Raw genomic sequence first — 25,218 nt, forward strand, 5'->3', positions numbered from 1 at the left:
TGGCCCAACCACCTTCAGTGTTATTCACTGAACTCAGATCTGTCTGACCCTAACCTTTTGTTTTATTTCATAAACGTACACCCTTTCATGACATCAAACATGGGCAGGTTGGGCATGACTTTGTAAGGCATGGATAAAGTTAGGTCCAGGTTGTGAGGGGGCAGAAAATGGTCTACATGTGCAGCATCAGATCTTAAAGTGTATGACCTCTACACAGTCAGAAACCACTTTGTGAGATAATGTACATCCTAGACTTGAACTCTATTCTTTCACAACCAATGCTCTCTCACATATTCTTAGTGATCCCCAAATAAACAGCACAACCTCACACATCTATTACCTTCATACATACTTCTGCTTCTCACAGCCAGCGCCTTCCTTTTTGTTCTCCCACACAGGCAGCACTTCTGCCATTCATGTAGTGTGCTTATGTGGAGGAGGGACAAAGAAGTAAATGCACAAAGAAAACACAGAAGCAGAGCACTGAGTCACAGATAGGATTTTTATTCCCCCCCCCCCCCGTTACCAACTGGAGTGTTTCCCTCTGCAGCGGTATATGTGGGGGCTGACACAGATCTTTAATGTAAAAACCTGTGTTAAGTATTCATAATCTTCCTTCCTGTCAAGTCCCAGGGAGGCTTCTGACTTCATGGACTCAAAATGGATCCAGACCAGCTAGATGTACAGAAGATATAGGTTATCAGGATTTCACTTTCTCAACTTCATAATACATTTGGGTATTGTGTCATTTGTGCATATGTCCTGTTTCTCTGGATGAACCAGCATGTCCATCCCTCACCTCCACCCACGGGCACAGAACCCACTAGGAATGAGAGGAGGCCTTTTTCTGGGCGGGGTCCCAAAAGCCTGTGTGCTGGTCTCTCTCTTGGTTTAAGGCACTGCTTTGAGGGCTCAACATTTATCCACTACAACACCAAAACCCAAGCAGAGCAACAGCCCTCTATATCTCAAACAGAAGGACAGAGATCTGAAGAATAAAATTAGGGAAAGTGCATTTTGATACTGAGCAGCAGTGTTGGATGGGTGGGCAGTAATCCAGAAACAATTTATTTAGCATGTGGTGCCGTTGGTTTCAATTGCAGAAGCAATAGTGTTTGGTCCCGTTTTGCTCTGCTGGCTCAGGAGCAGCAAGTTTGTGATGGTTAGTAGAATGATCACACCTTCACACCTCTCCTGATGAATTAGATTGCTGCGTTATATGTCAATATCTAGCCTACTTTAAACACTGCTTCCTTACTCTAAACAAAACCTAGGCCATGGAATGTCATAGTGCATGGTTGGTTGAATTAACGTTAATATAGAAGCTATCTATTACTTTAGTCTGGTTCTTTGAGGACAAGTAATGGCGCACTCAGCAGCTATCTATGATGCAGCACACTCATTCTGAAAATGGATGGACCCCTTACATGTTCCTCTGTATTACCTGCACCCTAGAGGTTCTGTGCCCCCAAGGCGTCTTTAAACTGTGCTCTCTAGCATCCACTCTGTGCTGCTAAATGTGACCCTCCTGTGATCAAGAGCAGTCTCCTGATTCTGCAGCTCAGATGTGGACATATGTCTCTTTGTCCGTGCCCTGCGGGGATAACTGTGGCTCTGGAACAAGGTATAGTCTCCATCAAAGGAGAATCTATGCTGATAAGTCCTGGGAATTGCTTTGGGGCCCTGCTGATTTTGCCCATCACTGCTTATCAGACACAGTGAAGTTGTTGAGCCAGGTGCACTGGTTTCTGTTTGTTCTCCATCCCCTGAAAGGGAGGACAGGAGAGCCACTGTTTGAAGATCACTGGACGTCCTTGTTCTCCTCTTATCCAGCTGAGTCAAAGGGATTGGAGTAGGTGAAAGTTGGGGATCTTCTTTACCATGGTCTTTGCTTTCCACTGGATGACCCTTGGAAGGAGGTGGTAATGGTTCATAGTTATTCTCTCCCAATTTGGCACAGGAAGAGGCAGAGGCCACAGCCTGTTGGCCATTTGTCTGGGAATACACATTGCTAACTCTAGTTTTCTCTTCTTCTTCTTCTTGGCCACTGTATACCTTATATCTTATCATAAGGATGATAATAAATACAAGCACTGATGCCACAATGATTCCTCCAATAATTATGATCATAGTGCCCCCAAGGAACTGTGTATGAAGTGGTTGACACTGTCCACTTTCATCCCTTGTACTGAACTGGACACAGCCTACCACCCGAGTTGCAGTCAGGGAGGTCATTCCGTCATCATACACAGCCAGAACGCAAAGGTCATACTCTCTCCCAGGTGCCAAATCATTGACCAAAAAGCTTCTGTTGCTGGGTGGAATCATCCTGCAGGAATACAGTAAAAGAGTAAATGAAGACTGGAGTAAAAAAATTAGAACTTTTTTTTATAAACAGGTCCTTATAAAAGCAGAATAAATAAATAGGAAGAAATAAGAAAGATGACTGACATGATTACTATTATGATTATTATTGTTATTAATATTATTATTACGATTATATTATTAAAAGTATTATTATTATTAACAACTCAGCAAATAAAATTTGCGCCGTTTCGCTGGTAATTCATGTTTTTGACGCCGGAGTCCGCTTTTGACACCGGCGCCAATTTTTTTTGACACCAGCAAATTTTCGCGGGCGTTTCCTGAATTTATTTGTCGGCGGCGAATTGTGCAAATTCGCCCATCACTAAACAGTAATCATTATCTACAGACAAGAGTGAGGAAGGCACAAAGAGATTCAAACGTAATAGTGGTGGAGAGAGGTATCATGGGAATGTTAGTTTTTTTTTGCAAAATACATAGATAGAGTATTTAACACAGCTTAGATTGTAGCATTTTAAATATTTAAAAATGTTGTTCATAAAAAATAGAAACATGCAGTATCTGATTTCTCTCCAGGAGGCCTAACTGCAATATCAGCTTTGCTTTTAACCAACCACCCTGCCTTAAAGGAGAAGGAAAGGTTAAAACTAAGTAAGCCTTATCAGAAAGGTCCACCTAAATATGACTATGAAGATTTTCATAAACTCTCAAAGTAGTGATGCTCTGAGTCCTCTTTCAAAAGTAACACTGCATTTCTTTACTTCTATTGTGTACACATGGGCTCCTGTATCAGACTTCCTGCCTTCAGCTTAAACCTCATTGCCCCGGGCGTGAGCATGCTCAGTTTGCTCCTCTCCCCCTCCCTGCTGAAATCTGAGCCCAGAGCTATAAGTGAGCAGGGAGAGACTCAGGTAGGAAGTGATGTCACACCAAGCTAATATGGCAGGTGCTATCCTAAATAAACAGAGAGCTTCTATAACTTTTTACTCAGGTATGGTAAAACATTCTACAGAATAAATATAGCATTCTATATCTCTCTGTTGCAGTTAATCTATTGGCAATAAAATACCTCTGTAGCTTTCCTTCTCCTGTGATAAAGTAATTCCAGATTTGACTATTGAAGTAATGGTGGTGGTGGATGATATGACAATAATGTGAACAAATATTAGTACCTTTAAGAATGAGAGTCCCAAGCCCCAGTCCATTGGAGAGATTGAGGTTAGAGAACTAAATACATACTTATTTAACCCATGGACACCAAGTGCTAAATTAAAGATGGCAGCAAATTCTGTGCATGTTGAAGGACATGTATCAATCAATTTGTACTTTGCGGTTTTCATCAAAAGACATGCTTTATTTGTATTTTTACAATGTACAATAAAGCTACAGGGTGGAAGCTAATGTATATTGAGGACCATTACTGTAAAATAAGAGTACCAGAATATTAAAAAATCAAGGACATTTCTAGCCAATGCAAATAGCTGGGTCTTCTAGAAATGTCACATCAAATGTCACAAAATAGCAAAATGTCGTTTTTATCACGATATCATCCACCACCACCGCTATCCTAATTTAAGTTTCACGGAAGAGTACAAGAGTGAAATCTGGAATTAAATCTGGAGAAAGGTAGAGAGGGAACGAAGAGACAGTTCTGTATCTAATGTGTCAAGGGTAGAGCAGGAAACGAGAAACAATGTAATAAATCACAGAGAAGATGATGAATGCACAAGAAAATATATAGAAAACCACAGAGATAAGCAGAACTGTTCCAGGATGGTGACAGCAGGACAGTCAAAACAGAGAAGGGACTAAAGCAGAACAGCATAGAAGGATAATTTAGAAAACAGGAGGATCAGATAGAGAGGCCATCAGCAGAAGGAAGCAACTGCAGGAGATAGGCTTGTGCAGAACCAGCACTGCAGATAAGGGGCAATGGCAAAACTGTGTCTGGAGACAGTGACAGAAGTAGGACTCGACATAGCAAATAGTGATGGGCAAATTTATTCGGCAGGGGAAAATTCGACAAAGTCGAAAAAAGTTTTTTCGACGCCAGCGATGATTCCATCAATTGATTGACTTAAATGGGCCGGCGTCAACTTTGACTGTTCGCAAATTTTTCGGCAGTTTTGTGAAACACAAAAAGGCCAGTGGCTGAATCAGAGAAGCATATGAGGGCAGCAGTCAAACTGGAGCTGCAGATAGAGGTTATGAGAGGCCAGATGAAGGGCAGAATGTATTTAGGAAAGATGCAACAGTAGAAATGATACGTATTTAGGAAACAGCAATGTAACTAGAAAACAACTGCAAAATACGTGTTGTAGAAAGTGTTGGAAAAAGAAGGAGAATGTATTTAGGAGACAATTGTAGTACAAGGGATGTTGCTAGGGGACAGTGGCAGAATGAAAATGCAGTAAGAAGCCATTGGTAGAACAGGGACAGACCTGGGTGTCAGCAACACAAACAAGTGATTATCAGACAGCAGCAAAACACAGAATGTATCATGGAAGGGCAGCACTACAGAACACATATGAAATAGGGAATAGTGATGGGCGAATCTGTGGCGAAATTGGTAAAACTGACAAAAATTTGTATAACACATTGTAGTCAATGGGCATCAAAATAATTTTGACCCGAGCGAGCGACAGTTTTTATACGCACGACTATTTTGTTCAAATGCATTAAAGTCAATGGGCGCCCAAATAACTTTGATACGCAACAATTTTTATACGCGCGCCAATTTTGTTCGTTTCAATAAACACGTATAGAGCTGAATCGTCAGATATACAGGTAAAAACAATAGAATTCTACCTGTATCTGACGATTCAGCACTAACAATGGCCAATGTTTGGGTGCCTTCAAAAAAATTTTCCGTCCATCCCAATGGACAAGCCGACCGATATCCAAGTCTTCTGCCGATATCGGCCGACTTGTTTCCCACCATACACGCACTGAATATTGAACGAATATTCGTTTCGTACGATATTATCTGTGCGTCTATGGCCACCTTAAGCATAGCTGGTCATGGGCAATATACAGTATAAAGGAGGGAAGGCCTAATGAGGGAGGGAGGGCAAATTTGAAAAGGCAAAAGTAAAGACGGTAAGCTAATGTAACAGTTAAAAGCATGCTTAATAAGGAAATAAAAGAGAATACCATTATTTTTTTTTTTTTGGTCTTTATCAATTATGATTAAGTGGTAAGGGTATAATTACTTTTCTTTTGCCTTATTTTCCTTTAGCCTTGATGAAGGAGTTAGTGACTTATACTGGCATTATTAGGCCACTGGCTCCATGCTCTTTACGAAATCCCCATTACCTGGCATTATATTATAATTCACCTCTACATTGCCTAGTGTGATCTGGAGAGGGTGTATGACATCATTTGGGGCACTGTCAGAAATACTGGCCTATACAGGTATTAGCTTTTTCAGCAAGGTTACGTTTACTAGATCAAGAGAATGAGAAAAAAAAATGATAGGACATTTAGGGGCACATTTACTTAGCTCGAGTGAAGGATTAGAAGGAAAAAAACTTAGAATTTCGAATGTTTTTTTTGGCTACTTCGACCATCGAATTGGCTACTTCGACCTTCGACTACGACTTCGAATCGAACGATTCGAACTAAAAATCGTTCGACTATTCGACCATTTGATATTCAAAGTACTGTCTCTTTAAAAAAAACTTCGACCACCTACTTGGCCACCTAAAACCTACCGAGCATCAATGTTAGCCTATGGAGAAGGTCCCCATAGGCTTTCCTAGCTTTTTTTGATCGAAGGAAAATCGTCCGATCGATGGATTAAAATCCTACGAATCGTTGGAACGAAGGAAATGCGGTAAATCCTTCCACTTCGCTATTCGAAGTCGAAGGATTTTACTTTGACGGCCGAATATCGAGGGTTAATTAACCCTCGATATTCAACCAATAGTAAATGTGCCCCTTAACTAATTAGAGGGGGTCCCCATAGGCTTTCCTAGCTTTTTTGATCGAAGGAAAATCATTCGATCAATGGATTAAAATCCTTCGAATCGTTCGATCGTATGAACAAAGGAAATGCGGTAAATCCTTCCACTTCGATATTCGAAGTCGAAGGATTTTACTTTGACGCCCGAATATCGAGGGTTAATTAACCCTCGATATTCAACCAATAGTAAATGTGCCCCTTAACTAATTAGAGGGGGTTTACCAAGATGGCATGCTTTTATTGTTGCTATATTTATACATTACAAGAGAATTTAAGAGCTCTTTTATTACATGAATAAAATTCACAATATTTTTTTTTTGTTTTTTTTTTAATTTAAAAAGGACTTTTATTATACAGATTTTTGTTTATTTATTTTGAAAATATTTTATTTGATTCTCATGTTAAACAAATGATAACAGTATGACAGCAAATTTTATGCAGATGAAAGACAAGTTATAATCGATACAATGGCATAAAATTATTAAAAACGAAATACCATTTAATGAGACTGACAACAACTAACTAAAATTAACTAAGCCAGTGGATGTAAACATATTGAAAGAAATAAAGAAAAATGTTCATTCATTGACTAGAATGTCTGAAAGCACATCTTATAAATGGAGAAACCGTCCTATTTGATCACCTATATTAGAATGACAAGCTTCAATAAAGGGAGACCAAATCAGTTTAAAAGAGTCAATGGAATTATTTCCTTTGGTTTTGGTAAATAAGGCCTCTTGCCAACTAAGCTGGTTCATAAAAGGAATAACGTCTTTTAACGAAGGGGGTTCTTTTAGTAACCAAGAATTAAAGGGGAAAATTGTTTCATACTTACCGTAATTTTCCTTTCCTGGTCATCCCTAAGGCAGCATATTACTAACGATCGGGTAATTGTCTCTACCGCTGGGTAATCAGAAGAAACAAACACGCCCCCTACACCATAAGTACCTCCTCTCCCATACCTCCTTGTCTTTGTACTAAGCACATATAAAACATAGGGAGGGTATGCTGCCTTAGGGATGACCAGGAAAGGAAAATTACGGTAAGTATGAAACAATTTTCCCCTTTCCTGGTCATCCCTGGCAGCATATTACTAACGATCGGGTAATACCCAAGCAATAAAACCAGGGAGGGAATATATGCTGATAATTTTAATAGACAGAGGCAGCGAGGACCGACTGCCCAAAATGAACGTCTGAAGAAAACAATAAATCTAATTTATAATGCTTGACAAAAGTATGCTCAAGCCCAAGTTGCTGCCTTGCAAATAGACTCTGGCGGAACTCCTGCTTCTGCTGCCCATGAAGTTGCCACACTCCGAGTCGAATGTGCTCTCAAAACCGGTGGTGATGGCCTGCCCTGTACCGAATAAGCTTTGGAAATAGCTTTGGCAATCCAGCTACCCAGTGTTCTCTCTGATGCAGATTCTCCTTTTCTTGCACCGGCTGGAACAACAAAAAGCATTCTAGACTTTCTAATTCCTTCAGTCTTTTGAATATAGGCCTTCAGACATCTCCGAACATCCAAAGGACTGTCTCCGTCATCTGACGGCATAGAAGGAAGTATAATTGGTTCATTCAAATGGAAGTTAGAAACCACCTTGGGCAGAAATGATGGAACTGGCCTCAAAATAACTTTTTCCTCATGGAAGACTGTATAAGGTGGGTCAATAGACAACGCCTGCAGTTCACTCACCCTTCTAGCCGATGTAAGGGCCACTAAAAGGATGGTTTTTAAAGACAAAGGCCATAAAGGAATCTCCAAAATAGGCTCAAATGGGGGAGTAGATAAGGCACGAAGGACTAACGGCAGATCCCACGGCAGCGCCAACTTCCTCAGCGGAGGCTTAAGACTGCTTGAAAGAACTGATCCACTAATGGCTCCTCAGCCCATCTTTTACCCAACACTGCAGACAAGTAGGGATGTAGCAAACGGCGGAAAAAATGTTCGCTAACATATCCGCAAACTTGCGTCAAAAATGCGAACGGTTCGCAAACGTCGCGAACCCCATAGACTTCAATGGGAAGGCGAATTTTAAAAGCTAGAAAAGACATTTCTGGCCAGAAAAATGATTTTAAAGTTGTTTAAAGGGTGCAACGACCTGGACAGTGGCATGCCAGAGGGGGATCAAGGGCAAAAATGTATCTGAAAAATACATTGTTGACACAGCGCTGCGTTTTGTGCTGTAAAGGGCAGAAATCACACTACGTCACTCAGGTGATGTTTCTGGACACGGAATGTGAAAAAGCTCACACAGCTAGGTGGCACTTGGTTAAAGACTGGGCAAACAATGCCTGCAAGGGCAACGTATACAGTAGTGGGTACGGAATATATTATTGCTGCTGTAAAAACATCACTCAGGTGATGTTTACGGACACGGAATTATTATTGTTATTTAGACAGAATGTGAAAAAGCTCACACAGCTAGGTGGCACTTGCATACCTCCCAACTATCCCTCTTTTGACCACTCAACCCCCTGTCCCTCTTTTGTACTGGAAAGTCCCTCTTTTCTCTGAACCGAACAGCCAGAAAAAAAAACAGTTTCTAACTTAATTAGCTTTTGGCAGAGAGCTCAGAACAGCTAACAGGTGCAAATAAGATACTTTGTAACAATTTTGACTCTGGTTGGTGCTGGTAGTGGTGAACTACTAGGAGGAGCAGCACACCAGTCCCTCTTTTCTCTGAACTGAACAGCCAGAAAAAAAACAGTTTCTAACTTAATTAGCTTTTGGCAGAGAGCTCAGAACAGCTAACAGGTGCAAATAAGATACTTTGTAACAATTTTGACTCTGGTTGGTGCTGGTAGTGGTGAACTACTAGGAGGAGCAGCACACCAGTCCCACTCCCCAACACAGCTAGACTAATAGCACTGGGCTCTTACAGTAGCAAAGTAAAAAAAAACAAAAAAGAAAATAAAAGCAGTCCTTACAAGGACTATTGGGTTACAGGCAGCAGTCAGCAGATGAGAGATCAGCAGCAGGACAGCTGCCCACAGCAGCTACATACAGAGCACTGCAGTAGAAGGTAGATTACTAGCCAGCAAAGCTACCTAACCTAAAATGTCCCTCAAATCCCTGCAGAGTTCTGTCCCTACAATACAGAGCAGTATCAAGTAGATTACTAGCCAGCAAAGTTACTATCAACTGTCCCTCAAATCACTAAACAGCTCTCTCCCTACACTAGCTCTTCCAAGCACACACAGGCAGAATGAAAAAACGCTGCAGGGCTTCAGTTTATATATGGAAGGGGAGTGGTCCAGGGGGTGTGGGGGTGGTCCAGGAGGGAGAGCTTCCTGATTGGCTGCCATGTATCTGCTGGTCTGGGGTGAGAGGGCAAAAATAAGCGCCAGCTAAGGCGAACCCAAATTGGCGAACGTCGCGCGACGTTCGCGAACATTCGGCGGACGCGAACGGTCGATGTTCGCGCGAATTAGTTCGCGGGCGAACAGTCCGCGACATCCCTACAGACAAGGCAGACACCTGCACTTTCAATGAGCTGAGGCTCAATCCGTAATCTAGACCAGATTGTAGGAACCCTAAAATTTCAGAAGTTGACGGGTTCAAGGGGTTATATCCCTGAGACTCTGACCAGACAGAAAAACGATCCCAGATCTTATGGTACGTAGAAATCGTCCCAGGTTTTATGGCCTTAATGAGCGTTTTAACCACCTGATCTGAACAACCTTGCTGTTTTAATCGTAGCTTCTCAACCTCCAGACCGCTAAATTGAGGGCCCCTGGATTCGGATGTAGAAAGGGACCCTGAATTAATAGATCTTCCAACAGCGGCAGTCTCAGGGGTAATTGAATCGACAGGCGTCTCAGCAGGGGATACCATGGCCTGCGTGGCCAATCTGGAAGAACAGCTATTACATCCATACGTGAAACTAAGAGCTTCCTCAGCACTCTGAAGATTAACGGAAATGGAGGAAAAATGTACGCCCAAAGATTCTCCCAATCTTGTGCCAGTGCATCCACTGCCACTGCTGTCGCTGAGGGAATTTTGGAGAAGAAATTCTTGATCGTGGCATTGCTCTCCGAGGCCATTAGATCTATTTGGGGAAGGCCCCACTGAGCCACCACCCACAGGAAAATCTTCGGATTCAATCCCCATTCTGTTTTGTCTACAGAATAGCGACTCAAGGCATCTGCTCGATGATTCAGACTGCCCGGGATATGAATGGCTGTGATGTTCTGTAAATAGGTCTGTGCCCAGGTCATGATTGGGATGGTCTCCCTCATGAGTTTGAAACTCCCTGTGCCCCCCTGTCTCCTCACATACGATACTGCTGAAGCATTGTCCGATCTGATCTTCACAGACAGGCCTAAAAGGACTGGCTTGAGAGCTGACAGCGCCTTCTGGATCGCCCTCAACTCCAACACATTCGAAGGTAGATGCGACAGATCTTTGTTCCACTTTCCGTGGACCTCTATACTGCCCACATGGGCTCCCCAACCTGTGCCGGATGCATCGGTAAAAACTTCTGTCCACTGAGGCTCCTCTAGAGCAAACCCTCTGCGAAGATTCACCGGTTTCTGCCACCAAGAGAGGTGAGTTTTGAAGGCTGGAGACAGGTTGATAATCTGCGACCAACATCTGTAATGACGATTCCAATGAGTCAGAAACCAACTCTGCACTGGTCTCATTCTCCACCTCGCCCATTTCACTAACTCGATAGAAGAAGTTAGGAGGCCCAGAAAGCTCATGAGTTCCCTGGCTGGTAGACTGCTGCGGTTCTGAAGAAGTCTCGCTTCCTCCGTAATACGTGAAATCTTCTGAAGGGGCAAGGAAACTAACCCCAGCCTGGTATCGAAGAGTGCCCCGAGATATATCATTCTTTGTGTTGGAACTGGCTGACTCTTCTCTTCGTTTAGAATCCAGCCGAAATGCATAAGCGTCCTCCTCACCAACTGTACTTGATCCCTGAGGGATTGTGGATTTCTTCCAACAATTAGAAGATTGTCTAAATAATGATAGACTTCCACTCCTTCCCTTCTCAAATTGGCGATAAGCACTACCAGCATCTTGGTGAAGGTTCTTGGTGAGGTAGAGAGGCCGAAAGGCAGGCAGCGAAATTGAAAATGGAGATCTCCCCATGCAAATCTTAGAAAACGTTGATGCTCTTCCGCCACTGGGACGTGCAGATACGCATCTTTTAGATCGAGGGAGGCTAGCCAATCTCCTGTGTGTATCACTGACTTTATAGTGGAGAGAGACTCCATTTTGAATCTCTGGTACTTTAAACACTTGTTCAATCTTCTTAGGTCTAGGATTGGGCGAAGCTCTCCTGAGGCTTTTGGAACCAGGAACAATGGAGAATAAAACCCTAGACCTTGCTCCTGAGGCGAAACTGCCACTATCGCCTTTTTTGCCCTCAGCTGGGAAATGTAGTCCTGAAAGATTAAATGGTCTTCTTTTTTCCCCGTCATCTTTGAGGAAATGAAAAAATTCGTTTGAGGTTTTTGTAGAAATTCTAAGCGGTATCCTCTGGTGACTACCGAAAGGACCCACTGATCTTGGATCTCTCTGGCCCATACCTCTCGAAACTCCAGAAGCCTTGCTCCTACAGGAATTGGCAGGGCCAGCCTCATATCATTGAGGTCTTTGCTGATTCCTTGGGGATTTGGGGTTTCTAGCCTTTGTGGCCCGAAAAAACCCAGACTGACCAGACCGCCAAGAACTTCTAAAGTCTTTACCCGGTCTGTAGGCTTTAGCCTCTTCTTTGCGTCTATAGGCAAATCTATCCCACTGCCTCCTTTCTTGGGGCCGCTTAGTTTAAGGCAGAAAGGTGCTCTTACCACCAGAAGACTTGGCAATAATGTCATCCAAGGACTTTCCAAAAAGCCTCTTGCCCTCAATGGGCAGCTTACACAGTGTATTTTTTGAGGCTGTATCCACATACCAAGTACGCAGCCACAAGGCCCTCCTGGCAGCCGTAGTATATGCCATATTGCGTGCTGCCATTCTTGATAAATCCACAGTAGCCTCCAAGCAAAACTCTGCTGCTCTTTTTAAATCTGTAATAGCTTCACAAATCGCTTCCTTAGGAGAGTTCTCCAAAAAAGCTTCCTCAATATTATCTGCCCAGACCGTCATAGCTTTTGAGACAGAAACAGCAGCAATCGCTGGTTTACAAGCAGCTCCTGCTGTCAAATAAGCTTTCTTCAATTCTGTCTCAATTCGCCTATCCATAGGATGTTTAAGAGCCGAAATATCGTCAATTGGTAGAGCAGTCTTTTTTGACAGACGGGCTACTGGGGCATCAACTGTAGGTGGGTTCTCCCAAATTTCCAAATAATCCTGAGAAAAAGGATATAGATTCTCAAACTTATTCTCCACTGGAACCTTCCTAGGACCCTTAGCCCACTCTTGATCTAATATATCTTTAATTTCAGCATGCACAGGAAAAAAGTTTTTCTTCTTTTTAGAAAATAAGGAGGAAGAAGATGGCTCATGCCGACTCTCTTCCAGACTCATGGTGCGTCTAACCGCCTTGATAAGTGAAGGAATCATCTTAGAGTCAAAAACTTCAGCATTTTCCAATTCGTCCTCAGAAGAATGAGATCCATCAGAATCTGAAGATGAAGAATGTAATACAACAGATGTACTTGGGAGTGGATCCCTAGAACCTTCAGTCTGCCTAAAAGAATCAGCAACTGCTTCCTTAATCCATTGCATAACTGACTCTTGATTAAAGGCTGAGGTAGAAGCCACTGAAGGTTCCCTTCCACTATCACGAACAGCACAATCCTGAAGACAGGCTTGACACAGCCTCTTGTGTCTAACTGCATGGTTGTCACATGCTTTACATGATTTCAAATCAGTACTCTCTTCTCTCCTATGACGCTTCTTAGAAGCAGATTCTTCCACAGGCACAGGGTCACTAAAAAATTGAGAGTACCCAATATTAGCAGCTCTTTTCGAAGACACACTAAAAATAAAAACATTAAATGCTGGCAAGGCACTCACCCAGACTTAGAAGCAGGACGCTTACTGGCAGCCGGCTCCATTCCAATATTCAGGCAGAATAGGGCATAGGACGCCAAAACCGCATGGTTAATATGCACCAGACGCACAACTGACGTCATAGAGGAGCGCATTGAAGGAAGCGCAAAGCGCCAGAAAACCCCCCCGGCTGTAAGGGTCTCTGCACTGTAGAGTCGGCAGAGCTTCAGGTGGAGAGAGCCGCAAAAAAACTGCACCCGGTAATCGGATCAATGACCCGTCAGTGCCGAGCCTGCATTTCTACTTACCCAGAAGAAACAAAAGACAAGGAGGTATGGGAGAGGAGGTACTTATGGTGTAGGGGGCGTGTTTGTTTCTTCTGATTACCCAGCGGTAGAGACAATTACCCGATCGTTAGTAATATGCTGCCAGGGATGACCAGGAAATAAAGCTTTCTTGGAAGCTGCTAGAAAAAAAACTGACAATAATTTATTTTCAGGGGAAATAAAATTTGTGTTGGGAACTGAAGGAAATAGTGATGGGCAAATGTATTCGGCAGGCGCAAATTCGCGGCGAATTTTCGCGATTTGCCACCAGCGAATAAATTCGCGAAACGGCCGGGAAAATTCGCGTCAAAAATTCGCTGGCGTTAAAAAAATTTTTTTTTGCAGCGTCGGAAAAACGAGACGATGTTTCGCGAATTTCGCGCGAAATTTGCGAATTTTCCGGCGAAGCGAAACGGCGCAAATTCGCCCATCACTAGAAGGAAACACTACATTATCTAGATGCAAAAAAGCAAAACACGGAGGCAATTTAATCCTTATCTTCAATTGATAATTCAAAAACCCCAAAATTTCCCTCCAATATATATCAATCTTTGGGCAAGACCATAAATAATGAAAAAGTGACACATTAGTCTCATCACATTTAGGACAGTATGAAATAGTGAATTTGCGGCTTATTTCATGTCCAGCAAATGCTTTCGCGAAGAGCCGGTGATAATTCGCCCTAGAAAATTCACTGCAATAAAAAACAATTGACAGCCATATAAACATTGTCACGTGTCAAAATTTTTCGGACACCCATTGACTTTAATGCATTTGGACAAAAGAGTTGAGCGTAAAAAATGTTTTTCGATTGTGTCAAAATGTTTGCCTGTCAAAATTATTTTAAAGCCCATTGCCTTCAATGCCAATTTTTCCGCAATTTTGCAAATTCAGATTCGTCCATCACTATTCACAATCCCTTTTCAGCTGTCAGATGGGTTGCTAAATACATTCTTGGGTTCCTAAAGCTATTAAATACACACAAAGAATAAGTAGCTTCATTTTCTGTTAATGAATTTAATTACATTCCCCCATATACATTAAACAGTGATAGGACTGATTGATGTGTTATTAACTAGGCATAAATAATGGGTTATGCTCAGAGATCAGAGAACAGCGGGGGCTGAGTGGAGGTTATGTCTTGATGTCCTGTTCATAAGATTGGCTTTACACCACAGCACAGCATTGCTTCCTTTCATTCTTTTGCTCTTGCCACAAATCACTTTGTTTTTGCCTGTTCAATGAACACTTTTCTGGTGGAATGCTGTGTGGGTTTTAGAGTAGTATTTGTGGCCAAAATTATGTGCTACTGGGACCACTTCTGATGGACTGAATGTTTGGGTCTATTTGACATTTTCTTCTATCAGCACAGTTTGAGCATATACTGTACTTTACATATGCAATAAAAATGAGAACAAGCAAAGCACAGTGATAATATTTAAAGGAGAACTAAAGCCCAAAAATTAATATGGTTTGAAATGCCTTATTTATATACTGAACTTATTGCACCAGTCTAAAGTTTCAGCTTGTCAATAGCAGCAATGATCCAGGACTTCAAACTTGTCACAGGGGTCACCATCTTGGAAAGTGTCTGTGACACTCACATGCTCAGTGGGCTCTGAGCAGCTGTTGAGAAGCTGAGCTTAGGGGTAGTGATGGGCGAATAAATTCACCTGTTTTCATTGCATATGTAAAGTACAGTATAATTAGAGTCCAGCAGAAGTGGTCCCAGTAGCAAGCAAATTAATTGCAATACTGCGGCGACAATTTGCCCGCAAAAAAATCCACCACGTCAAAAAAATAATTGGTGAGCATCAAAACCGATTGACTTTAATGCATTGGGATCAAATATTCACTCGTAGAAAAATTGACGTGCGTCAAAATTATTTTGACGCTCATTGACTTCAATGCGACTCGCAAATTTTTCATTGTTTCACAAATTTCAAGGTAAATTCGTGAATTTTTTGGCAAAGCGAAACTGCACAGATTCGCCCATTACTACTTAGGGGTGGGTCGTCGCAAATTATCAAGCAGAAAATAAGGTTGTCCTGTAATATAAGATGATGCTACAAGGCTGATTATTAAATTCTGATGCTAATTGCACTGGTTTTTGAGCTGCCATGTAGTAATTATCTGTATTAATTACTAATCAGCCTTATATTGTGACTTTAATATTCTATGTGTACTGTATATTGTGAGTGGGTCCCTAAGCTCAGTAAGTGACAGTAGCACAGAGCATGTGCAGTGAATCAGCAGAAAAGAAGATGGGGAGCTAGGGTTGCCACCTTTCCCTGTGGCTCCAGCCGGACAGGGGGCGTTCCCGTGACGTCAGTGGGCGTTCCCGTGACGTCAGTGGGCGGTCCCGTGACGTCACGGGGCGGAGCTATGACGTCGCGATCGCCGATTGGCCGATCGCGGCGTCAATCAAGCTAATCCCGCCCGGTTTTCCTTATTTGGAAAACCGGGCAGGAAGCATTGAACCGGGCAGCCCTTCAAAATACCGGGCTGTCCGGTTCAAAACCGGACAGGTGGCAACCCTATGGGGAGCTACTGGGGCATCTTTGGAGGCACAAATCTTTACTGGTAAAGGTATGTGGTTGTCTTGGGCTGGTATAGAATCCCAAAGCATAATGTACAACATTTCTAGTCTGCTTCTGTAGTTAAGCTTTAGTTGTCCTTTAAAGGGCATGTAAAGGATAAAAAATCCCATTTTGCTTTCTTTAATGAAAAAGAAACCTATCACCAATATACTTTACCGGTAATTAAAAAATGTGTACCATTTTTATTAGAAACCTGACTGTATGCAGTGAAATTCTCCCTTCATTTACTGCTGTGTACTTCCCAGCCATGCAGAACTCAAGCAGCTTTGTTTGTTTCCCTGTAGAGCAGTCGGTGACTGTGTAGAAATTTTTATTGGATTTTATTTTTGCCTTTACATCCCCTTTACTGTTTCCAACTCCAGCTGCAGGGACAAAGATCATGGAGGACGATTTAAACAGATAAACTGGAATTCTATTTGGAGGATTATTTTGCAGCTGGTTCTGCAGAGTTGGAGAAGGCTTTATTAAACAATACAAAAACTATAAAATCCACATTAGATTACATGACAACACAGGACCCAGTGCAGTCTGTATATTCTGATTATTAATGAGTCTTGCTGTATCGGTTTCTGGTGGATATTATTTTCTGTTTTTATCATTTATGACGATCCCTAAGCAGCCCAGACCACACTGAGCATGTGCACAAAGATGTTCAACAAATTTACAAGATGGTGACCCCGTGGCCAACTTTAAAAGCATAAATCATTTGTTTTATTAGGCTTCTGGTGCAGTAAGTTCATGTTTATGTTTAGTATACAAAACACAGCATTTCTAGCATTATTGTATTTTAGACTTTACTTCCCCTTTAAATGTAGAACATGGCAGTACAATGCCCCACTTCATATAAAAAGCTATCTTGTAACAGGGGAAAAAAAATCATATGTTTGACTGAATCAGTGCATTGTTTATTTCCCATGTCATGTACATTATGCAGTGAATAATGCACCCCTGTTGTAAAATATGAGGAAATCATAAGTCATGAGAATTTCTATGACCATATAAAAGCACAAGGCCATGGGCCTCATATTTTACAACAGAAGGTACATTATTTATTATAATACATGCATTTCAGTGAGTCATGTGACAGAAATGACATCACTAAGAACTGATTATAACTGATTGCATCACTTAGCACCATTTATAAGGATATAATGTATATTAATATACATATCTATCTATATAGTGAAAAAAGTACTCCTTATTGTAAAATATATGGATACAGTCACAATAAGAGTTGAACAATAAGAGGACATCAGAAGTCACAGAGGAGTTCCACGACCACAATGCTTTTATATAAGTCATGGAACTCCGAAGTGACTTCTGATGTCCTCTTATTGTTCAACAGGAGGTACTTCATTTACTATGATACACAAGTTACAGTGAGTCATGTGACAGAAATGACATCACTAAGCTCTGATTATAACTGATGACAAGCACCATTTATAAGGATATAATCTACAGGATATTGATGGCTTTTGTTTATTAAAGGGATACTGTCATCGGAAAACATGTTTTTTTCAAAACACATCAGTTAATAGTGCTGCTCCAGCAGAATTCTGCACTGAAATCCATTTCTCAAAAGAGCAAACAGATTTTTTATATTCAATTTTGAAATCTGACATGGGGCTAGACATTTTGTCAATTTCCCAGCTGCCCTTGGTCATGTGACTTGTGCCTGCACTTTAGTAGAGAAATGCTTTCTGGCAGGCTGCTGTTTTTCCTTCTCAATGTAACTGAATGTGTCTCAGTGGGACATGGGTTTTTACTATTGAGTGCTGTTCTTAGATCTACCAGGCAGCTGTTATCTCGTGTTAGGGAGCTGTTATCTGGTTACCTTGCCATTGTTCTTTTGTTTGTCTGCTGGGGGGAAAAGGGAGGGGGTGATATCACTCCAACTTGCAGTACAGCAGTAAAGAGTGATTGAAGTTTATCAGAGCACAAGTCACATGACTTGGGGCAGCTGGGAAATTGACAATATGTCTAGCCCCATGTCAGATTTCAAAATTGAATATAAAAAAATCTGTTTGCTCTTTTGAGAAATGGATTTCAGTGCAAAATTCTGCTGGAGCAGCACTATTAACTGATTCATTTTGAAAAAATGACAATGACAGTATCCCTTTAAATATAGATATTTCACACCTACCCAGATGCAAAGAAAATATGATCTTGACTTGGGTGGACAGTCTATCAAACGAATTACACTATTTCATACAGAAATGCTATATCTCACCTATACACCAGTGAGTCATCCAGAGAGCTGTTATACTGGATCTGGTACATGCGTATTCCAGGTATGTGCCGCTCAGAGGGCCATTGAATTACCACAGATGTGGATTTGAGCTTGTCCACCACTATTCTTCGATCATGATGGCTTTTTGTATCATTAAAGCCAGGCTTATTAGAAGTTGTAATATCTGAGGAGCCCGGATCTGGTTCTTTCATGTGCGCTGTATTGTTAATTAAAAGTGGAAGAGGTACTATTGCCAGTTCCACTGGGGCAGTTGCCTCTCCAGCTGCATTGGAGGCAATGCAAGTGAAAGAACCACTGTCTTTCAGTGTAGTTACCATGATGTCTAATGATCCATTGTCATGGGCCACAAGTCTTGTTGTATTATGGATAAGCTTGCCATCAGGACCAATCCAGTGGATTGATGGCTCTGGATCTCCTACTGCCTTGCACTTCAGACTGACTGATTGTCCCTCCATGACAAAGGGTTTGCTGGCATAATGTCGTGTTATAAGAGGTGGATCACAGATGAACTCCTCCTCTTGGATAGACCAGAAATACTTGTCTGTCAGCTGCTCTGGTGAGGCACATGTCTCTAGATCATCCTCTCTAGTCAGTCGTCTAAGCCACAGAAGTTCACAGTTACAGTGCAGAGGATTCCCACCAAAGCTTATGGCCAAGGAGGATGGGCTGGAGCCTCTAGCATTGGCTAACATTTGTGACCTAAGGAAGAGGTTGTCAGGTGGCAGCTTCTGTAACTGGTTTGAAGTCATGTCCAGTCTCACCAGTTTATGAAGCATGGTAAATGTCCCCTCAGCAATATGGTCAATAAGGTTATGATCAAGTGTCAGAGTGTTAAGGTTAGCCATCTGACCGATGTCTTCCCAGGGTAATTCCTCTAAATTATTGTAAGACAAGTCAAGGTCTTCTACAGTAGACAGAAACTCAACAAAAGCACCAGGTTGTATAAAACTGATCTGGTTGTTGCCAAGAATGAGGTGACGCAGGTTGCCTAGACCCCGAAAGTGTTCATGCCTCAATGTAGAAAGCCGGTTATTGTTCATGTGCAGAGCTCTTAAAGAACGGAGGTCGAAAAATGCCAATGGCACAATCTGGCTAATGGTATTTCGTGACAGTGTCAGATGTACAAGGTTGGTCATGTTAGCAAAGTCATTTCGCCTGATGATTGTAATAAAATTGTCAGTCAGACGTAGCTCTACTGTTCGACGATCAATGGCTGGTGGCACAAAAAGGAGACCTGTCTTGGCACACAGCATGGTTAGTGTTGGGGAGTTGGTCTGGCAAAGGCATCGGCCAGGGCAGTGCTGTGTGGCCCCTACATACCCTAGGGCTCCCATCACAAGCAGGCACAGCAGCTTCTCCATGGCCCTTTGGCCAAGATGGTCTATACAAGAGGAAGAAATAAACATGTGAATCTTCAATTTACAATAAAATAACCATTTTCAACATAATATTTTAACATGCTAGAAATAGGGATGCACCGAATCCAGGATTCGGTTCGGGATTCAGCCAGGATTCTGCTTTTTTCAGCAGAATTTGGATTCGGCCGAATCCTTCTGCACGGCCGAACCAAATCCAAATCCTAATTTACATATGAAAATTAGGGGCAGGAATGGAAATCACGTGACTTTTTGTCAGAAAACAAGGAAGTAAAAAATGTTTTCCCCTTCCCACCCCTAATTTGCATATCGGATCGGTATTCGACCGAATCTTTCACGAAGGATTCGGCCGAATCCAAAATAGTGGATTTGGTGCATCCCTAGCTAGAAATGATTATTTCTCATTTTAAATACAGGTATGGGATCAGTTATCTGGAAACCCATAGACTTCATTATAATCAAATAATTAAAAACATTTTTAAATTATATATCTGTTTTCTCTGTAATAATGAAACAGTACCTTGTACTTGATCCAAACTAAGATATTATTACTCTTATTGGAAACAAAAGCTTATTGGGTTTATTACAGGATTTTCTAGACTTAAAAGAATCCTGTCATTGGAAAACATGTTTTTTTCAAAACACATCAGTTATTAGTGCTACTCCAGCAGAATTCTGCACTGAAATCCATTTCTCAAAAGAGCAAACAGATTTTTTTATATTCAATTTTGAAATCTGACATGGGGCTAGACATTTTGTCAATTTCCCAGCTGCCCCCAGTCATGTGACTTGTGCCTGCACTTTAGGAGAGAAATGGTTTCTGGCAGGCTGCTGTTTTTCCTTCTCAATGTAACTGAATGTGTCTCAGTGGGACATGGGTTTTTACTATTAAGTGCTGTTCTTAGATCTACCAGGCAGCTGTTATCTTGTGTTAGGGAGCTGTTATCTGGTTACCTTCCCATTGTTCTTTTGTTTGGCTGCTGGGGCAAAAAAGGGAGGGGGGTGATATCACTCTAAATTGCAGTACAGCAGTAAAGAGTGATTGAAGTTTATCAGAGCACAAGTCACATGACTTGGAGCAGCTGGGAAATTGACAATATGTCTAGCCCCCATGTCAGATTTCAAAATTGAATACAAAAAAATCTGCTCTTTTGAGAAAATGGATTTCAGTGCAGAATTCTACTGGAGCGGCACTATTAACTGATTCATTTTGAAAAAAAAACAATTTTCCCATGACAGTATCCCTTTAAGGTATGAAGATCCAAATTACGGAAAGATTCGTTATTCAGAAAACTTCAGGTCCAGAGCATAGAATAACAGGTCTCATGCCTGTATTGCTTTGAAGATTTAAAGAATCCACAAAGTCTAACAATTACTCACACAAAATCATCTAGCTCTTTTTCAAACTGTTTCTTAGAGGCAGATGAGGGCTCTCTCCCATTCCCACTGGGGCAAACTAATGAACATTGGTGCTAAACTAAAGAATACAAGTTACTAACAGCAACCAATCAGCGATTAATATTGATCACTCTACTCAAGGTTAGATATTGTAGCAAAGAAATTATTGCTCACTATTGGCAACGGCACATGAGCAACTTGATACCTATGTTTGTTTGTTTTTTTATTGAATATTTATAACATTTTTCATGCAAGTTACAATCGGATGTCTTTTAAATCAAGAGTCATTATGTAATAGTTATATAGATAACTATGTTTGTAATGTACTAATTTCCTTCAAAATGTCTTCTTCTCTGTCAACATTGGAAATGTTTAGTTATGGGTGAATTTGGGGCGTTTCGCTTTGACGAAAAAATTTAGAATTTCCCACGAAATTCGCAAAACTGAGAAAAATTTGTGAAATGGCGCCGGCGTCTCATTTTTGACGCCGGCGTCCTTTTCTTTTTGACTCGGGTGAATCTTCACTGGCGAATTTTTGCGGAGGTTTCGCAAATTTATTCGCCTGCGGTGAATTGCGGGAATTCGCCGTGAATTTGCGCCTGCCGAATAAATTTGCCCATCACTAGAAACTTTCCCTATTGCTTCTCTGGCACTTTTCATTTTGCAGTCCATAATTAAAGTATTTTATTTAAACCCCCCAAAAAAGTAAAGTGTTATTAATGTCTATTATATATTAGTGTATGGGTAAAATTAAGAGCATACTAGGAAAAACACTATATATATTATTTGCCATTTTAATGAATTCTTGCCAGAAGAATTAGGTCAGAGAGAAATGCAGCAAACTGGAGAAAAGGTTGGGTGGGGGATTTTGCCTTCGTCTGGATCACTTGGAATATATGTAGTAATTATATAAGAAAGGGCTAGAAATTGATGGATCTCTGACTTTGCTTTCAACTTTGACTCATTTGTTATAAAACAATTACTGTAAAAGATGACATTGATACGTTTTCTGTGTCTCCTTTCTTCTTTGCCTTTTATATTCACTTACAATGTTTAGATTTCGGATGATCTTCTCACAAAAAGCTTCTTACTAGTTGAAGATCATTTTTGACATTAAGAAACTGCTTCAAATTGACAAGTCAACGGGGATAATATCAGAGATACACCTCAATTATCAAATATTATATTAAATATTAATTTATTAAATACAAAGTATTACATTTTATTAAATAGTTACAATTGTTTCTTTGCTTATCGTAAACTGTTACAAACGTATTTAAGAACAGGTGCTGAATGCTCTGTTATGCTCTTATTTTAATTAAGTTTCAGAAACTTTGTATCTTTTTCTGGCTCAGGAGAACAAAGAGAAACTTGGGACTTCTCTCTATGGGGCAGTTTCAATCAATTTGGGGCTAATAGCGCTATATATTTTTGTGTATGGCTGACAATATAATTGAACTTCTTCTCTAATGCCTACAATGATTATCACTATCACTACTACTGTCTAGACCAGTGATCCCCAACCAGTGGCTGTGGAGCAACATGTTGCTCACCAACCCCTTGGATGTTGCTCTCAGTGGCCTCAATCAGGTGCTTATTTTTGAATTCCAGGCTTGGAGGCAAGTTTTGGTTATATAAAACCAGGTGTACTGCAAAACAGAGTCTAAAATAGGCTGTCAGGTGTGATGGGCGAATTCGTGATGTTTCGCCAGAAAATGTGATAATTTCGCACAAAATTCACAAAACGGTGAAAAATTCACAAAACGGCGTCCGTTTTGACATCGGCGTCCGTTTTGACACCGGCGTCCATTTTTTTACGCCGGGGTCCGTTTTTTTTGTCGAAAATATTTTCGCGCCTGTTTCGTGAATTTATTCGCCAGCGGCTAATTGTGCAAATTCACCGCAAATTCATGCCTGGTGAATAAATTTGCCTATCACTAGCTGTTAGTCCACAAAGGGGCTACCAAATAGCCAATCACAGCACTTATTTGGCATTCACAGGGACTTCTTTCATGCGTGTGTTGCTCTTCAACTCTTTTAAAGGAACTAAAAATAAAAACTAGATAAATAGATAGGCTGTGCAAAATATTTTTTTTTTATTATAGTTAGTTAGCCAAAAATGTAATGTATAAAGGCTGGAGTGACTGGGTGTCTAACATAATAGCCAGAACACTACTTCCTGCTTTGCAGCTCTTAGTTTTCACTGATTGGTTACCAAGCAGTAACCAATCAGCGACTTGAGGGGGGACACATGGGTCATTGCTTTTGAATCTGAGATGAATGCTGAGGATCAATTGCAAACTCACTGAATAGTTATGTACCATGTGGGCCCCCTTCAAGTCGCTGACTAACTCAGAGTTAGAGAGCTGAAAAGCAGGAAGTAGTGTTCTGTTATGTTAGACTCCAGCCTTTATACATTACATTTTTGGCTAACTAACTCTATTAAATTTTTTTTTTATTTTGCACCGTCTATCTATTTGCCCGATTTTTTTTTATTTTTTTACACTAAACTGTTCCTTTAACATTTGAACGTTTCTCATGGTTAGAAAAGTTGGGAAAGCCTGGACAGTAATTGTATACACTTTGTATTCTGCTCATAAAGTATGTTATGCAAAAAGTCTAAACCACCTTCACTAAGGAACCATCTGTATGCAGACTGACACCTCCTGCACAAGCCAAAAAAAGATGTTTGCAGAAGGGAGTACAACTTAAGTCTCTGATATTTTAGAGCTTCTTAATTCAAGCTATAAGAGGTGAATAATCAATTTAGTAGATGTGCCACTGGAAGTACCACTCTTCCTTTGTTTAGCTACAGGCTGCAAGTAGACAGTCAATTCCTTTTAATGCAAAATGTATTAGAAACAGGGGAACCCTCGTTTAAATATGTCTAACATATGTACCACATACTGTATTTAATAAATAACAAAGGTAAAGTCTACATATCGTTCAAGTTCTGATCATGTTGTGACACAAATAAATATTTTATAGACATTATTTTCTTTTCTATTGCTCACTACACGTGGTTGAGTGGCATGTTTGTGATGGGTTATGTGAGGTGGTAGTTGCTTCTCCTGCTGTTCTCAGTAGAGATGTGTCAGTTGTCTCAGATTAAGAAACACGAGACTGAGTCATTGTGACACTTCTGGACAGGGCAATCGTGGAGTTTTCAATTTGATTAGGCTTCACAAGAAACATGCAGGCTGCTTCACAACTGGGTGGCTGTCAATGGCAAAGAGGGAGGAGGTGAGTCTAACATCCAGGAGGCAGGAAAACATGCTGTTAAATAAAGTGTGCACCAATGAGCTGATTTAGCGCAGACTGTGAGCTTACTTTGTAGCAAGAGGAATACAGAAACTGTGAAATGAGATTTATACAAAATGGCCATTTTACCATGATATAATGAGGGCATTATGATGTCAGAGGAAGCCTAATGTATAGTTAAACAGAGAATAAAATGCTCCTAGGTGGTACCTTTGGTAAATGCCCCTAACTCTTTACTTACCCCCTCGGTACAGATTCAGGAGGTTCACGGGTGCCATCTTCTTCTCTTCAGTAATCTTCGGGAACAGAGCGGCGTAACGGTGCATACGCAGTTGGAGCAATGTACTGTCCTGCGACAACTGCGCATGCGCAGAAAGGCACGGAAATTGCTGAATCGCTGGAAGAAGACCTGAAGTTTACCGAAGAGAAGAAGATGGCCTGTGAATTCCGATGCCCCAAATCTGCACAGAGGGGTAAGTAAAGAGTTAGGGGCATTTACCAAAGGTACCACCTATGCTGGGGAGGAGCAGGGAGGGGGGTCAATGTAGGGTAGGGTTTTTTATTAGCAAGGGTTTGGTTCTCCTTTAAGAGACGAATTTCTGGGTTTTAACCCAGAAATTTGGCTCCACGAATGCAGAGAGCGCTATTGCGTTCATTGCACTAGTGATTCAGCCCCCCTTTTACCTGCTCCGATACTGATAAGTGCAGAGCGAGAGAGTGGGGCGGCATAGGGGCTACTGCCTCAGGCTGCAGCAGGATCACCCTGAGGGAG

The 25,218-nt window shown here is 41.3% G+C and overlaps 1 protein-coding gene across 1 annotated transcript in view; it reads right to left on the minus strand.

The window, feature by feature from the left end:
• Positions 1-489: 489 nt before the first annotated feature.
• The window catches only part of lrfn1.1.S (leucine rich repeat and fibronectin type III domain containing 1, gene 1 S homeolog), a 78,552-nt gene continuing 53,823 nt past the window's right edge, over positions 490-25,218 (minus strand). Inside the window, exons 3-4 of the mRNA XM_018233367.2 lie at positions 18,391-19,792; positions 490-2,329 (exon numbers count right to left, since the gene is read on the minus strand). Coding sequence (XP_018088856.1) covers positions 1,480-2,329; positions 18,391-19,772 — 2,232 coding nt within the window. The 5' untranslated portion in view covers positions 19,773-19,792 and the 3' untranslated portion in view covers positions 490-1,479. The remainder of the gene's footprint in view (positions 2,330-18,390; positions 19,793-25,218) is intronic.

The sequence above is a fragment of the Xenopus laevis genome, chromosome 8S, assembly GCF_017654675.1.
Source record: "Xenopus laevis strain J_2021 chromosome 8S, Xenopus_laevis_v10.1, whole genome shotgun sequence".
NCBI lineage: Eukaryota > Metazoa > Chordata > Amphibia > Anura > Pipidae > Xenopus > Xenopus laevis.